The 17,447-nt window shown below is 54.5% G+C and overlaps 1 protein-coding gene across 2 annotated transcripts in view; it reads left to right on the top strand.

The window, feature by feature from the left end:
* Window positions 1-16,897, top strand: part of LMO1 (LIM domain only 1) — a 36,431-nt gene extending 19,534 nt beyond the window's left edge. For both annotated transcript variants that reach the window (XM_080641193.1, XM_080641192.1), the window contains 3 exons: window positions 11,910-12,123; window positions 14,797-14,922; window positions 16,521-16,897. In XM_080641193.1, the coding sequence (XP_080497319.1) occupies window positions 11,910-12,123; window positions 14,797-14,922; window positions 16,521-16,626 (446 nt within the window). In that variant the 3' untranslated portion in view covers window positions 16,627-16,897. The remainder of the gene's footprint in view (window positions 1-11,909; window positions 12,124-14,796; window positions 14,923-16,520) is intronic.
* The last annotated feature ends 550 nt before the right edge of the window (window positions 16,898-17,447 follow it).

Here is a 17,447-nt window from a genome sequence, read left to right as displayed (position 1 = left end):
GCTCCCGGGGATCCGGAGTCTCCCTCCCTCATCCAGCCCAGTAGCTAGCAGGTGGGCCTGGCTGCTTCAGGGAGGAAGCGGGACCCAGCAGCTGGCTGGGCCCAGCCTGCCTGGAGGGTCCCTTCTTTGCGTCTGGAGAACACATTTAGAAGTTTGAATTCAAAATTGATTTTGAAGGGCCCTAATCTCCGATCCCCTGGCGCTCACGGTGTGTCTGCCGCTCCTGCCAGACTCTCGTTTTCTGGTTCAGTGCCTTGGTGCTCACGTCCCTGATGCTGTGAAATTGAGACTCGTCTGAGAGTCCGTGCCCTCCTCCTTCTCTGCGGAGATTGCAGGCCCCTTGGGAGCTCTGTTTCATTAGATGGGTGACTCGGGCTTTGCGGGAGCCCAGGGAGCAGCTGAGTTGCTGTCTGGGGAATGTACCTTCCAGACACTTCCCTGCTGGTCCCCACAGCTGTGCAGCTCCAAGCAGCATCCTGTCAAGGGCCCTGGGGGCTAGCTCCAGCAGCCTGGGATGGGATGGGGTTTGGTGGAGGTTACAGATAAAGGAAAGCTTGGGCCTAGGGTTTTCTGCGGCAAATTTCAGGGGCTTTTTCCTCCCAGTGGGCCCCCAGCACTTAGACTAGACCGGAAGAGTGGTCATATCTGTAAGCCAAGAGGACCCTCAGGTGGGTGATTGGGGAGGTTAGGCCTGTGTCGGGAGCAGAGGGTGCCCAGGCCACAAATGCAAAGGGAAAGACTGAGCTGCTGAGGTTACACAGATGCCTGAGCTCTGGCTCCACCCCCACTCCCTGAGGGTTGGGATGGAGTGGTTACATGCAAGGGTCTACAGGGCCTGAAGAGCAGGATTGCTGTCCCTTTATCTAAGGGATAGAAAGCTTATATTTGCACAAGAGCTGTCATTTCTCAGCTGGAGCCCTGCACCGCACTGTGATGGGCCTCTCAGAAATCCAGATCGTGGCAGGCAGGACCTAGGCATCGCTTTGTTTGTTAGGCCATAAAGCTACAGGTGCTTTGGGGCTGGTGGCTAGAGTCAGCAGCAAGCCCGATTAAGGCTCCTGTCTCTAGGGATCCTGCCTATCTGCATCAGCCCACTCTGGCCAGCAGACTCTTGCCAGTACTATCTGAGTATCTTCATTAACTGAACGGATAGTTAAAAAGGGAGCCGCCGGGCTCAACCCTGGGGGCACAATGGTGAACAAGACAGGCAGGGCCCAAAACAGGCCTTCATGGGGCTTACAATCTTATGAGAGAGACCAATAATTTTTTTTTATAAAGTAAAATCACAGAAAAGTAAAACAATTGCAACTTGTGATAAAAACTCAAAAGGAAATGACGAGGGAGTCATTTAAATAAGGAGGTTAAGGAAGGCCTTTCTGAGGAGATGGCAGTTAAACCGAAAGCCAAAGATGAGAAGGAGCCAGCCACATGAAGAGGCAGAAGGGTGTTCTGTAAAGGGGGGAAACAGCATGTGCAAAGGCCCTGTGGCAGTAGGGAGATCTAGAATGTGACTGGAGTGCAGTGTGAGAGGGAGGCCGGGGCAGACCCACATGAGGATATCATGGGCTTGATGAAGAGTGTGAACTCTTAGGCCACCGGAAGTTATGGAAGCATTTCAAACTGAGCAGTAATATGATCTACTTTGGAAAGATTTCTCCAGCTGCTGTCTGAGGAACGGATTGTAGATCCTAGACACGAGAAGCTGGTGGGGAGCTATGCTGATAATGTGGTGAAAGATGGTGGCAGCGCTGGAAATGAAAAGAAGCAGGTGGGACAGGGAGAAGGAGTCAGCATGGGAAGGGGGGCGAGGATAACGAGAGGTCTGAGGATGACTGAGTTTCTGGCCGGAGCGTCTGGGTGGACGATGTGTTTGTATGGTGAGGGAAGTCTGGGTAAGAGTCCAGAGCCCAGGTTTGGAGGAGGCGACCTAGAGTCCTATTTTGGGCCTATTGCTTTCGAGATACATCTGGGACTTTACAGAGACCACCAGAGAGTTGGAAGACAATGCCTACACTCACCCCTGCAGATAACTACGCAGTTAGCTTAAGCATCATTCCCAGGGACAAACAAAGAGCACATTCTGCCATCTCTAAATTCCCCTCACCAAAGAGCCCAGGAAACTGTGTGTGGTTCACGAGCAGGTTCCAACCGGACCTGCTCGATGGTCTCTCAGCGAACCCTCCAGGCCCCTGCAAGTTCCCCACTGGGTCCCCTCAAGCTGTTTCCTGACACTGGGCTGTGTGGGGCCCAGCTTCCCTCCACAATGAGGTGTGTGGAAGCCCCTTGGCCCCATCGTCTACACACTGGAAGGTCACTGCGGGTTCAGGCTCTAGGACACTCCATTCCTAGGAAGGTTTGCCTCCACCAGCACACGCTGCAGAAATGCCTGCTGCTTCGTGCTCCTGCACAGGAACGCTCCTCCATGGGGCCTTGGGGACCGGAAGCCCACCCTGACCAATGGATCCCAGCAAGGGGCCTTTAGAACCTTCTTCTCTTCCCAAGGTCAAGATTGGGTCCAAGCAGAAGTTCACTGTCCCTGTGGCTCAGGAAAAAGATGATGCAGTGCTGCCTCTGGCCCTGATAGAGAGCAGGGAGGGGCTGGGGCCAGTCGCCTGGGTCTGAAGGCCCGCTTGGCCCCTCGCAGCTGTGCCCTCCTGCAGGTCCTATGATTTCCCTGCCCTCAGTGATGAGGATGAGAGTTAATGAGAATAAAGCACTTGGCACATAGTAGGTATTTAATACGGGGTATTATCATGTGATTGAACGGAATTACAGTGGCTGCAGATGTTTGGGGACTTCTATACTCTTCCCTACTGTGGTGAGCTGTGGAGACCAGGAGGGACTGGGCACTTTAGAGAAGGCAAGCATTGCTGGACAGCCTTTATTTATTTACTAGATGCCTGTTGCACGAAATCTGTGCACTTGGGGCGGGCGTGTCCCTCAGCCCGGCCTGCGCCCTCTCGCAGTCTGGGAGCCATTGGGGGATGTCCGACTAAGTTGTCAGTCAGACATCCTTAGCGCTGCCACGGAGGCAGGAGAGGCTCCCACCACCGCCACTGCCACTGCGCTTGCCAGCCATGAGGCCGGCTTCTGGCTGAGCGGCCCTCCCTCTGTGGGAGCACACTGATCACCAGGGGGCAGCTCCTGAATGAGCATCTGCCCCCTGGTGGTCAGGGCGTGTCATAGCGACTGGTCCTTCCACCATTTCTGTCGATTTGCATATTAGCCTTTTATTATATAGGATTTTTACTGATTTCAGAGAGGAAGGGAGAGGAAGAGATAGAAACAGCAATGATGAGAGAGAATCATTGATCGGCTGCCTCCTGCACACCACACACCAGGGATTGAGCTTGCAACCCAGGTATGTGCCCTGACCAGGAATTGAACTGTGACTGTCTGGTTCATAGATCGACGCTCAACTACTGAGCCACAGCTGTGGGGCTGGACTGCTTTTAAATGTCTTACCTGAGCCAGCTCCTCTCCAGGACCTCTTCCTTCCCATCTCCTCATTGATGCACAAGCCCCTGGCTGTTGGTTGAGGGTTCTCCCCACTATGGTGGCTCTGGGTCTGGAGCCCTCAGCTTTCCCCTCACAGCTGGACCCTCCCCCTTGAGGCCATGTGCCATCTCAAGACTTCTACGTCCCTCTCAAGGCTACAAAGTAAACATCTTGGGTCTGCCTCTACACAGCCCTCTTGCTCCCTTCCAAGGCCCTGTCCCTTCTATGTCCTTAGTTTCTGGTCCATGTCTCCCTTTGACCTTGCCCAGATGCCCTTTTAGGATCCAGCAGCAGCCATAGCTTCTAAAGGACCAGCAGAGGAGCAGAAACAACCTGTGACCCACCAGCGCATGGGCTATAGTTCCCCCTGGTCTCAGCCCAGGCCCTGCTCTACACATGCCCTCACGCCCAGCCCAGCATCATCTGGTATCCAGGCTGTACAGGAGCACCCAGATGCTGCTCCAGGGAGCATTCCTCACCCAGGCTGGGGAGGGAGGCCATGGGCGTGTGCTGGGTGAGAACCTGAGCTCTGGAATCTGGAGCGCTGGGGCTCCAGTCCCTGCCCTGTACCCTTCCAGCTGTGTGGCCTGGGGCAGGGCCTGAACCTCCCTGGGCCTTTGTTTCCCCACCTGTTGAAGGGGGACAATCATGTAGTACCTGGGAGTTAAAATGAGGATTCAGCGAGATGACAGATGCAGCAAGTGCTGAGGGAAAGGTGGGTTTCCTGAAAAGGTATACCAAGTCCTGACTGAGAAGGCTCCTCTTAGTTCTTTTTTTAAAAAAATTGAGATGTGAAATATACGCAGTAAATTGCACAAGTCTCAAATGTTCATTCCAGTGAATGTCTACATGCGTATACATCCATTTTAAACACCACCCAGATCAAGACAGAGGGCATTTCCAGTACCTCCGCGGGCTTCCCCACACCTCCTGCCAGGTGATAGTACACCCGTTATTCTGACATCTGTCACACATCGTTTTGCCTGTTGGGGAATTACATATAAATAGAATTATATGATATGTGCCTTTTTGTGTCTGACTTCTTTCATTCAGCATTCTGCTGTCTGATTCACTGTGTGTGTCAGTGATCTGTCCCTTTTCACTGCTGTGGACTCTTTTATTGTATGAATATACCATAATTTATTGTCCATTTTACTGTCGGGGGGCATTTGGGTTGTTTTCAGTTGCGAGTTATGAAGTAAATGGCTGTGAACATCCTTGTATATATCTCCTTTGGTGGACATAAGGTCTCCTTTCTGTTGGGCATATGGCCAGGAATAGAATTATTGGGTCATGAGATACACATACGTTCTCTTAGCTGATTTGGTAAAGCTAAGCACTGTTATACGTACTTCATGTCTATTAATCTAATACTCAAAGTAATCCTTCAGAGCAGGATGTCCTCATTTAGCAGATGAGTAAACTGAGGCAGAGCTAGGAAGTGATGGAATTCAAGCTGAGGCCATCTGTCTGCAGGGCCCACAGTCTCAGCCTCTACTACTCTCACACCCCCTTTAGGGGCAATCCCAGAGTGAGAGGGGCCAGTTCCTCCACTGAGCTGACCGCACCCCATGAGCCAAGCCTCAGCCTCCCTCACTGGCCCCAGCGGAGAGTTGGAGGCCACAGGACCCTGCTTCTCTCCCTCGCCTAACCCAGTAAGCACGCTGTGTGCAAATGGGGGCGGTAATGAGCGTGCTCTAGGTGGCTGTAGCCATGCATTTCAACAGTTGTTCTCGTTGGCTTTTGATTCCAAATGAGTAGGAAATGCTATTAGTTCAGGCCTCGCCTGCCGCGTGGCTAGGCCCTGCGATAGGAGTGCAGTGAGACGAGAAATTGTGGAGATAAAACTGGTGTGAAATGGAGGCCTTCTCACAAGGCTGGATGTGTCCGTGCGAAATGAAGTTACTTCTGAGAAAACGAGATTTAAAGAGATTCTGCAGAATTAGATTACACTTTCAAATTTCCTTATTAAACGGGATTGATGCCAAGGAGGGGCTGAGGTTGGCTCCGTTTCTGATTCCACACTGCAGTTCCAGGCCCAGGTGTGGGTCCAGGTGGGTACAAGCACCTTGCAGGTGGTAGGGACCCAGATTCCTGAAGGCCATAGACACCTCACCACCACCACCACCACACCCCCATACACAGGCACGCGCGTGTGCACACGCACGCACATGCACACACGTACACACACACAGCAGCTGAAGTGGGTATGATGATGGTGGGACTTCCTGGGTAGCTTCCGCCCTCCACATAAGTCCATGTGGGTGGAACCTAGGGCCTCGCACTCTTCCTTTCCCCGGGAAAGTGGTTTTGAGAACAGATCACCAAGCCTTTTGTTCAAATCAGAGCTTGATTTTGAGCAACGTCCCACTCTTGGGAAATGTCGTTTTTCAAAAGGCAGTAAAAGTCCATGTGACTGCTTGTGCATATGTGTGCATATGTTTACACACGCACATCTAGGCATGTATGTGCTTGGATGCATGCCTATGTATTTTTATGTAACTTACTGAGCAGCTACTATACTTAGCACTGTGCTGGGTACTAGAATAAAATTGTTGTGGGGAGAATACATAGACACAGTCCCGCCTCTTGTGGACCTAATGTATGTGTGTGTCATTCCAGTACATGTATTTGTGTGTGGCTGTGTATATTTGCATATGTGTGTACCATCCAGGTTTCCTAATCTCTGCAGTGCCTCCCACCTGGGTCTGTAGCACCTCAGAGGTTAGCCACACACAGGCTGGCAGCAGAGCAGGTGAGTCCAGTGCTGCGGCCCCAAAAACAGACTGCCAGGGTTCAAATCCCCGCTGTCCCTGACTAACTGTGTCACCTATGACACGTCATAACCTTTCTCGTGCCCCCGTTTCCCTGCTGTTAAATGAAGAGAATAATGGTACCTACCTCATGAGGCAGTTGTGAGCCAAGTGCCCAGAAGTTGAGCACTAATTGTTCCATTGGCGTTTTCTCCCCACAGATGGCTCTTACCCCGGGAAAGCCCCTCCCAGGCTCCCTGCCTGCCCCAGAGGAGTGGGGTGGGGGGCGCCCATGGTGAGAAAGGGAAGCCCCAGAACTGGACTGGGCAGCTATGTTGTGCTGCCATCGGTCTGGAGCAAGCCCGTGGGCACAGGTTGGCACTGGGACGGAGGCACAAGGGGAGATTATGAGAAATACCAAGGCCACACATGCCTGTGCCCCCAGGGCTTGCTCCAGAGCCACCAGAGGGACCTGCCCTGAACTGCCACCCTCTGAGCTGTCACAGCAATCCCCACTTGCTGGACACGGGACAGCCTATCAGAGGGTCTGACTTCCTTCTGTGGTCACTGGACGTCCTCTGGGTCATGCGGGACTCTAGTTAGTACCCGTGTGATTCTTACCACAGTGGCCCATTCATCGCAGTTTAGTCTCCTCAAAATAAGTGCCCATCACTATTTGGGGGATCTGAGATGGAGCTGTGACAGGTCATCCTTCCCCATGGGCCAAATGGGGTGGGGTGACCCTCAGCAGAGCTAACTTTCGACTCCCAGGTCCAGTTAGTCCTGAACACATATTAACTCCTTTATTCCTCGTGGTAACACTGTGAGTACTATTTTCACACTCATTTTGTAACAAAGAAAACCGAGGCACAGAGGAGTGAAAGTCATACAGTCAAAGATGTCAGATAAACCCAAGTTGAAAGATATTCCATAAAAAGCTAGTCTGTATTCCAAAAATGTCAGTGTCTGGAAGCACAAAGGCTTAGGAATTCTTCCAGATTTAAATAGACTAAACTTGACAACTGAATGCGATGCATGATTCAGAATTTTATTGCCATAAAAGACATTATTTGGAATCATTGGTGAAATCGGAATGAGATCTATAGATTAGATAGTAGTATTATGTCAATGATAATGTCCTGGTTTTGATAACCGTACTGTGCTCGTGGGGGAGAATGCCCTTGCTGTTAGGAAATAAGACCAAAGTATTAAAGGGTATAAGGGCTTCATCTCTAAAATAACTCAAATGAGTCAGGAAAAATATTACAGATAGGTAGGTAGATAGATAGAATATAAATAGGGTAAAGATGTTCGTATTTAGGGAATCTGGGTGAAGGATATACAGGAGTTCTTTCTATTCTTGCAACGTGTCTGAAAGTTTGCGATTCTATCAAGACAAAAAGTTGTAGAGAAAAGAAACGGAGTGGCAGAGCGGGGAAGGCGGTCGGCCTGGAGTGCATGTTGGTTCCTGTCTCTGTGCGGCTTCCCGTGTGCAACCTTATTCTACCCTCACAACAATCTGTGTGGAAAGAGACTATTGCCCCCGTGACACAGGTGCAAGTCAGGGAGGTGATGGGATTTGCTCCAGGCCCTCCAGCTGCTTAGGACAGGTCCCAGACTGGAAAGTAGACTCTGAGTTCAAGGCCTGTGCTCTTTGCCTCAGCCCCTCTGTTGACTCTGCCCTTTGGGGCAGAGTGGGGTGGGCAGGCAAGGCCTTTCTTCCTGGAGCAGTGGCAGAGTGAGGGCCCCGGATGGAAGCAAACCAGATCCATTTGCAGGATGGAGGCGCTGCTAATTCAGGATTCTGCAGGGAGCAGATCCCACAGTGCCCCACAGGACATGCTGGGCTGTGGAAGGGGCCGCAAATGCCAGGTGGAGCTGCCAGTGGTGGCCACAATGGCTGCAGGCAGGGGAGCCACAGGACAGGCCCGGAGTGACCTGGGCCGGGTCGGGTGGGCATCCTGGATAGGAGGACGGGCCTTGGAGGAGCTCACTAGGGCAGGAGTGCTCCACAGCCAGGCTCAGCCTCCTCTCCAAGCTGGAGGACTTGGTGGGATCGGGAGCCAAGGGGCTTGGCAGTTTGGAGAAGTCCACCTGCCGGATCTGAAAGGCAGCTGGCCTGGGATTGGTGGGCAGGATTGCTGCAGACTTGGGCTGGCTGGCAGACCACCTGGGGAGTCGATGCGAAGAGGAGGGCTGCTCTTCTGGTTGGAGGGAGGGGGAGGAAGAGCTGAATGACCTCTGGCAGTCCCTCCGATCACCTGGACTGTCTGGCTTTTTCCCAGATTAAAGAGCTGAGGGTAAGTGTCTGGCAGCTGGATGAGTCAGACTGGGAGGCTGCCTCCTTCCCCCGTCAGCCCGCCCAGGGTAGAGACAGGGTAGGGGTTTTGCCAATCTCCCCACAGATGTCCCCTCCACACCCTGAGATCTGAGGGGAGCACAGGGCTGAGTGAACTGGTTTGTTTGGCCAGGTCCCCTGCATGTGTCTGAGTGTGTGTGGGCGTGTGCGGGCAGGCACACACATCACCCATTGTAAAAGATCAGTGTTTTCATGGGTGAGTAGTAATTACTGGGTAATGCTTTAAAACCTTTCCTGAAGGAGCGCAAACCTGTTTTTTTCTAAAGTCAGGAGTACATTAAAAGGATTACCATGTAGATTTGATTTTTAGATAACACTAAAATGGATCCCAAATGGACTTCAGCAAAGGGATGCTATCTCCTTAATGGAAAGTGCATGGCCCGAGGCTCAGCTCCCAGAGCCAGGCTGGGGAAGGAGGGGGGAGAGGTGTCTGCAGGGCCGGCTGGCAGGCTGGGTGGAGGCTGGGGAGGCAGGGTGCCCAGGGAGAGCCTGGACCCTCTAGGGAGCAGGGACCCATAGGTGCCCCTCAGAGCCTCCTTACCTTTCTAGGAGTGTTTTCAAGTCTTTCGGACTAACCCAGTGAGAGAAAGCACAGTGTGGGAGCTCCATAAAGAAGGGAGGGACCAGTCATACTTCTCCCAGGACCTCAGCCTTTCCAGGCAGAGAAAGTTCAAGGTCCCCAGATGTTCTGAGACCTCTGCCACCTCTGGCCCTGGTGTTCTGTCTCAGTGGACTTCTGGCAGAAACCACACGGCTTCTTAAGACTTCAAAACCCAAGAAGCAGAGTTCAGCACCCTAGAGCAGGGTGCCCAAGCTTTACCAAGAACCTGCTGTGTGCCAGGCCCAGCCTGGGCACAGGTAGGAGGTGGGGGACCTGGGAAAGCTTATTTCTCCTGGCCTCCCTGGGTCCGCTAGGTACCAGCCTGCACCGGTGATGGAATTGCTGGCTAGTACTATAGTTCATATCCCTGCGGCTCAGTGGCCAGGCATTCTGTCCAGGATCCAAGTCCGAGGAAGATGGAGAGGGCAGAAGCTCCTAGTGCTGAGATCCCCCATCATTTTGGGGTATAACTTAGCCAGGTGCATCCCCTGAGATGGATGGATATACCAGTCCTCACCCCCTCCTACCCCTCACCAGTGAGAGCACAGCTGAAGAGCTCTGGCTACTGGGGAGGGGGTCAGGTAAGCAAGGGGAAATCAGCCTTAGCGTCTATCCTGGAGGCCTGGCCTGAGATTTTCCAAATTGGTGGCCATGCTGGCTGGGTGCTCCCTCTATAAGCCCTGGAGAAAAATCATCCCACCCAGAGACCCCCTGAACCTTCCCACATCTTAGCCCCTCCCCCACTTGGCCACACCTGCTTCCTCCATGTAGGCCAGGTCTTGAAAGAAGCCCTTCAGGCCTGCCTTAGTTCTCAGGGGTGCCTGGTCCCCAGCTGGCCTCCAGGGCTCCTCAGAGCTGTGACCGGGCTAAACCCTCTCAGAAGAGACGCAGGCAGGCCAGGGACAGAGTCGTCCTGAGCCCCATCACTCTCTCAGACCAATTAACCTTTAGAGCTGCACTAAGGAAATCAGGCAGCAAACTTCCCAGCAACAGACAGCCCTGCCCTGCGGGGACTGGAGGAGGGCGGGAGGAGGGAGCCCGCAGCCTGTGACACCTTCCTGCCCTCACCTGGCCTGCTGCCCCTTGGCCCAAGGGCCACCCCCTCTCAGAAAGGAGTCTGAGGAGGCAATGAGGCTGAGAAAGCACAGGAGGAGGGAAGGGTCCCCTGCACCAGCTTAATTGATGCCCTATACTAGCCCCTTGGGCTGCCTGAGTCTCAGTTTCCTCTTCTATAGAAGGAGACCATTCGCTCAGAAGCACTCCGAAGGCCCATCTGACCTCCTACCTGTGGGTTTTGAGACTGAGGCCCCTTGGAGGCTGTGGTTCTCTGCTGAAGCCTGAGGAAGTGTCACACCAAGGAGGCAGCTCAGACAATGGACTGGGGGTAGTGGGTGTGTGTGTGGGGGGGGGGGAAGGGGTGCCAGGTGATAGGATTTAAACCCAGAGCCCTGGAGAGTGCAGGGCGAGAATGGGGCCAAGAGCAGAGGGCAGAGTGCAGGAGCTGGTTGGAGAGCCAGGGAGGCAGGAAATGGTGGTGGTGGTGGTGGGGGCTGTTCTCTCCAGAGTCAACCCCTCCATCCACCTGAGCCTGGTCAGGGAGGGAACACCCCATCCCCACCACCTTCATGAGTGCTCACAGGCACCTCCACTTCCCCCAGTTGGGAGCTCTGAGACTCCCTGCTCTCCCCACCAAGCCTGGTCTGCACCACACTCAAGCCTCAGGGCTCCACGTGGATGCCCAAGCTCCTGGATGACACCTGACATTTGTCCCCATCTCCTCCTCAGTGGTTCCTCCCTGTGGTCACTCCTTGTGCCCGTGTGCATGGGGTGTGAGTGATGCACACACCTGCCTGCTGTGCGTTACCTTCCTCTGGTGAATGCCAGGCTTAGATCCCAGCCCCTTGTACTTGGAATTTTCTTGTACGTTGAGAAGCTCGGTGGGCCCTGGGAGGGGGCCAGTGGTTCCAAGATTCTTATCCTGGTGGGAAGAGCAGGGATCCGGAGCCTGGGAGCCTCCTCTCCCTCGGGCCAGGGCAGGGAGGAAGTCTGACTAAGCATTGCCGAGGAGAGCTTCCTGCACACACCTGCATGAGCTCGAGTCCTGCTCCCTCCTGGGACGGCCACAGGGCATCTTATATTGTTGATGCCTCCGTGGTTCTGCATGAATAAGCCAAGAGGCTATAGCCCGGCTTTGGGGGTTAAAACAGATAAACGCACAAGCTGTGTGAGGAAGTCTTGAGATGGCAGGAAGAACTGGGGGTTCTAGTGGACCCCATGCCCTTCATGAGGCTTCATCCTTGGGGCTGCAGGAAGAGCCGATGGGATGGTGGCTGCATGAGGGGGGCTTCGGCCTCCTGTAGATCAGGCTGCAGAGGGGGCAGCGGTTGCATGGGGCGGTACCACTCAGGGGCCAGGCCTTGGGCCATGTGTGTGCCCTGCGGCAGAGCAGACCTGGGCTCCCCAGTGCTGCCTGGAGCTTCTGGACGGACCTTCACCGGGGAGGGGAACAGACTGTGCCATGCAGCCCAAAGGACAGGACCCGAGGCCAGGGGGGAGGTTGCTGGGGAGAAAGCGAGGGCTCCTGGGAACCCCATCCTGGAGGGGTACAGCGGAGAGAAGCAGCGGGCTCCCATTCTCAGAGGGCACAGAGCCGCAGGGCCCACCCGTGTCTATCTGTCTCTTGTCTGTCCGTTCGCAGGCGTGCCGATGCTGTCCGTCCAGCCCAAAGGGAAGCAGAAGGGCTGCGCTGGCTGCAACCGCAAGATCAAGGACCGCTACCTGTTGAAGGCTCTGGACAAGTACTGGCACGAGGACTGCCTCAAGTGCGCCTGCTGCGACTGCCGCCTGGGCGAGGTGGGCTCCACCCTCTACACCAAGGCCAACCTCATCCTGTGCCGCCGAGACTACCTGAGGTGGGCCGCCTCCCACCGCTTGGCCCTTCTGCTCAGAGAGCCCCTGGCTGTGGACCCAGTACCCCGAGTGCACAGCCTGAGTGTGTGCTCATCCCGGACTGTCCTGCCCCTGCCCTTGCCCTGCTCCCTCATGTGCCCGTGGAGCCCCCGTGGCAGGGCCACGCCTTTAACTCCTGGGACTCAGTGGCCAGCACAGGTTCCAGGCAGGCATCTGTAACCACGGGCACCTGAACTGAGCTTCCCGAGGGCACCGACCTGTCCCTGTCCTGCCTTTGTCAGGTGCTTCTGACCCCACTCCCCCGTCCCTGGATCTGGGAGGGGATGCCTCAGAGGGGCTCCCAGGAGCAGGTGGGAAAGCTCTGACAGCCTTGGGCCGTCCTTCTTGCCTCTCGCCAGGGCCCAGCTCCCCCCACCTTTCCAGGAGAGCCCTGGGATTAGACGCCCGGATGCCTGGGAAGCCTGGCAGACAGCTAGGCCCTGGGAGAAGGACTGCTGATGAAAGCCCTGGGTTTGAACTAGCTCCGAGCCTCAGTCTACCCCTCTGTGGTGAAAAGAATAACTTCCCACTTTGCATTCATCAGAGCTCTAACTCCCCCTCCCCGACAGCCTGGATCCTATTCCCCAGGACTGCCTCCCCCAGTTAACCCTCCCTCAGGCCATCTATGACATCAGCAAGGCTGGAAGGAGGCCACAGAGAAAGGGCCTTGGCTGAGACCCAGCATCTGCATTTGGCTCTCACACAGATTCTGGGTGGTGGCTGGGCCTTATGGGGAAGAAAGGCCCATCTCATTAATTAATAGGTCGGGGCAAGGGATTCTTGGGGCTCCCTCTACTCAGGTATGGACGTGGTGAGGGGTGGGCTTATCAGTGGAGGCTCCCCTGCTTCCCCAGAGAGCCTAAGGTTTACCTGCTTGTACCTTCCCTTTTACTTCTGCCTTTTGCAGGAGTTTGTTTGTTTTTTAAGTGATGCTATAAACCAGGACCCGTGACTCAGTGTTCCTGGCAGGGCTGGAAGAGAGAGGCTGAGGCCGGGAGGAGAGGTTAAGGAAGGGATGCTCCTGGGACTCACCCCACAATAACCTGGAAACAGTGTCCAACTCTGGAGGTTTAGGACATCACCTGGTTGAGAGGAGATGACAGACCATCGGATGGCAGGACCTGAAGAGGATGGGCCACAGGGCAGGTTGGGCTTGTCAGAGAGCTGAAGCACCCACAAGCATTCCGGGCCCTGCCAGCTCCTGGAGCCTGAAGGTATTTTCCTGGGTGCTGGCAGAGGCCAAGGAATGACTTTGGGGCCAGGTAGGCCAGTGGGCCAGAAGGGAGGTGGGGCTTCCTTGAGCTTTTCAGCCCCAGAAAAATGGCTCTCTAGAGCCTGCCCCCACTGCAGCCTGCTTATTGGACTGGTAGCAAGAATGGCCCCTCTTGGCAGGCAGATGCTGTGGCCCAGCCTTTGTCTGCCTTAATCTGAGCCACCACGCAGCTCGGACTGATGAATAATGGAGCCAAGCTCGTCTGCAGACGCCTGAGCTTGAGCTGGACAAATCAGGGATTAGAGGGGCCTCCCGCCTGCCTCTCAGCCCCTTGCCTCACTTGGGGCTTTCTCTGCCAGTGTGCAGGAAAGAAGCTAAGAGAAGCCTGGCTGGCTCAGACCCTTGAAACATCCAGCTAAGGATTAGCCTGCATGGGATAGTTGAACTCCCTGTCCCTGGAGCTTTGCAGGCAGCAGCTAAGAGAAGGGTTGTCTGCCTCAAAGTGGCATTGTGCCACAGGTCCTTAGAGCTTCCTTTTGACATCAGTCCTGTTGTAGAAACATCTTTGAACAGGATCATCTAGTCCAGGGGTGGGCAAACTTTTTGACTTGAGGGCCACAATGGGTTCTTAAACTGGACCGGAGGGCTGGAACAAAAGCATGGATGGAGTGTTTGTGTGAACTAATATAAATTCAAAGTAAAGGAGTGGAGGGGAGAGCAAGAGAACTGGATAGAACAGCCGGATCCGGCCCGCGGGCCGTAGTTTGCCCACGGCTGATAGTCCATCATCCCCTTTTAAAGAGAGATGAACTGAGGTCCAGGGAAAGGAAAAGGGACTTAGGCAAGTCGCATAGTTGAGTTGGTAGCTGAAAAAGACCTCGTAGGGTTGCTGTCAAGGTTAAATGAGTTGATCTTTGTAAAGCCCTTAGACCAATGCCTTACACCACCTATATAGTAAACACTATATAGGTGTTCACTACATGAGCTGCAACTGAGCATTTGCAAACGTTTTCACAACAAGTCTGTGAGGGTTGTATTTCAGTCCCTATTTTGCAGTTGAAATAAATGAGGCTCAGAGAGACTGGATGTCCTGCCTGAGGGACACACAGCCTATGATTGGCCAACTACTTCTAATTCCTGGCTTGTGTGAATCTAAAGTCCTGTTCGGGATCCAGCCCAGTATTCTGGTGATACCAGGGGCTTGAGGGACCCCAGTGGGAACCTGGGAGGAGGCCTTGCCAGCCCAGCCCAGGGATGAGCCCCTACACCTCCATCCCTCAGTTGATGTGCCAATTTCTCTGAAACCTGATCTGTTAGTAAAAGTTAGGGAGACAGGTGGGGCCATGGGTGGAGGCAACCCGCCTGCCACCCTCTCCCGAGCTCCCTGGCTGGCTCCTGAGCATCTGCACCCTTCCCTCTGCAGGCTGTTCGGCACCACGGGAAACTGCGCTGCCTGCAGCAAGCTGATCCCAGCCTTCGAGATGGTGATGCGGGCCCGGGACAATGTGTATCACCTCGACTGCTTCGCCTGCCAGCTCTGCAACCAGAGGTGAGTGCTAGACGGGTAGAAAATCCAACACACTCGCTAGACCCCAGGTGACTCCGGCCGGAACAGACCAGAAGCTGTGGAGGCCTGCATGCAGACGTGGGTCCCGTGTGTGCATGTGGCTGCATGTGCATGCTGTCCTGAGTATGCGTGTACATATATGTGTTTTATATATGCCTAAGCCCTGTAGTCACATGTATGTGTTCCCACACTGTGTGTGCATGTGTGTGGGCATATTTCATACCCCTTTCTCCTTTCCATCTCTACCTCTGTCCTCTCTGGGTCTTTTCCTGTTTCTTTGTTCTTTCTGTGTGAATGTAGTGGATGGGAGCATATGTGGGCTTACTGTGTATGCACAGTGTGTCATGTGCATGTGTGGTTTTAAACATCCATGTCCACGTGGGCATATGCATGTGTTTCTAGGTGTCCATATACAAATGGGGGTATGTGTACACTCTGTGTGTGATGAGTAGACATGTGCAGGAAAAGACCCGTTTTAAATGTGCATGTACAAGGGTTCTGTACACATGCCCTGTGCCTTTAGTGTATGCCATGTGCAGGTATGTTCTAGTGAGAAGGGGTTCCCAGGCCTGGAGGGCGAAATCCTTTCAGGGAACAGGCCCCCTCCTTGTGGACCCCTCTTCTGTGATTCTGGTTCCAGCCCAGCCTCCTTTCTGGTCTTTTGGCCCCAGCCCTGTGGGGAACCTCAGGGACCTATGGGGCGAGAGCCTTCCTGGCTGGGGGGCTCTGAAGGAGGCCCTTTTCTCAGGAGCCCCCAGGACAGGAAGGAGCGTATATAATATTCCCAGAGGACTAGGTCCTGAGGGACCTGTAGGGAACACTGGGCTGGCTGGGGCTCTGTGGGACCGCTGCTACAAGGGCTCGGTGACATTGCAGCGCCACCTGGTGGTTAGACTGGGATCTGCTGGGGCCCTGGGGTCCCACTGACGGCTCAGCCACCTTGGGGACATCTTTGAGGGAAGGGCTGAATCCTCCAGTGCTTAAGGAAGACTGTATGAAGAGAGGGAAAAGCAGAGCCTTCCTTGGTAAGGGAGAGATGGTGGAACAGGGTCACAGGGTCACCTCCTCCTGAAAAGATGCTCCAGGAAACCCACAGGTTCTGTTTAGAGAAAGTGCCTTTCACTGACCATCCTCTTAAATTGGGGAGGGGACAGAGGAGTGGGAAAATCAACCATTTTACCCCTTTTCCTTTCCATCTCGACCTCTGTCCTCTCTGGGTCTTTCCCTGTTTCTTTGTTCTTCTCTCTCTTTCTCCCTCTCTGGTACAGGAGTAGTTTATTCCTATCCCTTCCCACTCACCCCAGCCCTCCATGGGGGATCTGACTGGAAGGCCTGTGGCCCAGGCTTGTCTGCCTGTCCCACACCCCAGGGCCTGGCAGAGGGCTGGGCTAACCCAGGGACTTTTGGGTGTGCCCTCTGGAAAGTTCAAGAAGCAAGCCCCCCAGGACCTCCTGTCCCATGGTCCACCTCCAGCCAAGCTGGGTTCTATGGGGCTAGAGCCCTCCTGAGTTCTGTCTGGGGGCCCCCACCACCCTCTGGGAACCTTCCATGACCTCTCTCTCCTGCTTGGATTTTTCCAGATTTTGTGTGGGAGACAAATTCTTCCTGAAGAACAACATGATCTTGTGTCAGATGGACTATGAGGAGGGGCAGCTCAATGGCACCTTTGACTCACAGGTTCAGTAATGCCCGGCGCCTGGCCTCCGGCCCATCTGTCCATCTGCCCGCCTGCCCACTGCCTGGCTGGCCAACCACTCTCCCACCGATTAGAACTCCTCCGTCCTCCACGGGAAGGACGGCCCTCCCTCCGCCGTTGCCCGTCTGTGTGTGACCCCTCCTGGGGCCAGGCTGGGCCTGTACAGTCTGTCTTCTGTATATAAATGGGAACATTTATTTTATGAGAAATGTAATGCGATTTTATTACTGGCGTGGATTAAACTTATGAATGTTTCCGGGGAGGTTACTCTGCATTGATCACATGACTGACACAGACCTGGGCCCCCTTCCCACTGCTTGAGAGTGGTGGGGGGCCTTCTTCTGGGCTCTTGGGGGTGGAGGGACATGGAGCAGGGCATTGGGTTCTCCAGGTGGGTTTTAGGGGGAAGAAGCTGGAGGGAGAAGGCAACCCCAAGCACCCCAGAGGTGGGAACTGGGGTGCCCCCTCCCCCTGGCAGAGCATGTACCCTGATTCTGAGCAGACCCCCAAGATGAAGAGGGGCGAGATGGAACCCTTTCTTCCCTGGGTTCCTGTTATATCGATCCACTAAGACCCCCCTCCCTCTGCCCAGAGAGCAACCTAGCTCTGACCTCCTCCATAGTAGGACCCCAATCCGGAGCCCCCTACCATGGGAGTACCACCCTGAAACCCCTCTTTGCTTTCAGAGTGATGGGCAGCGTTTGCTGTCTCCTCCCTGCAGCTGGGCCTGACTTGGGGCCCAGCCCCCTGCTTTTCTGGGTGACTGAGAACAATCCTGCTCCCCTGTAATGCAGCCCACGCAGCTGGAGGC

The sequence above is a fragment of the Plecotus auritus genome (assembly GCF_963455305.1).
Source record: "Plecotus auritus genome assembly, chromosome: 9".
Lineage (NCBI taxonomy): Eukaryota > Metazoa > Chordata > Mammalia > Chiroptera > Vespertilionidae > Plecotus > Plecotus auritus.
Note: the sequence above shows the minus strand (reverse complement) of the source record. Positions and strands in the feature narration are given on the sequence as shown.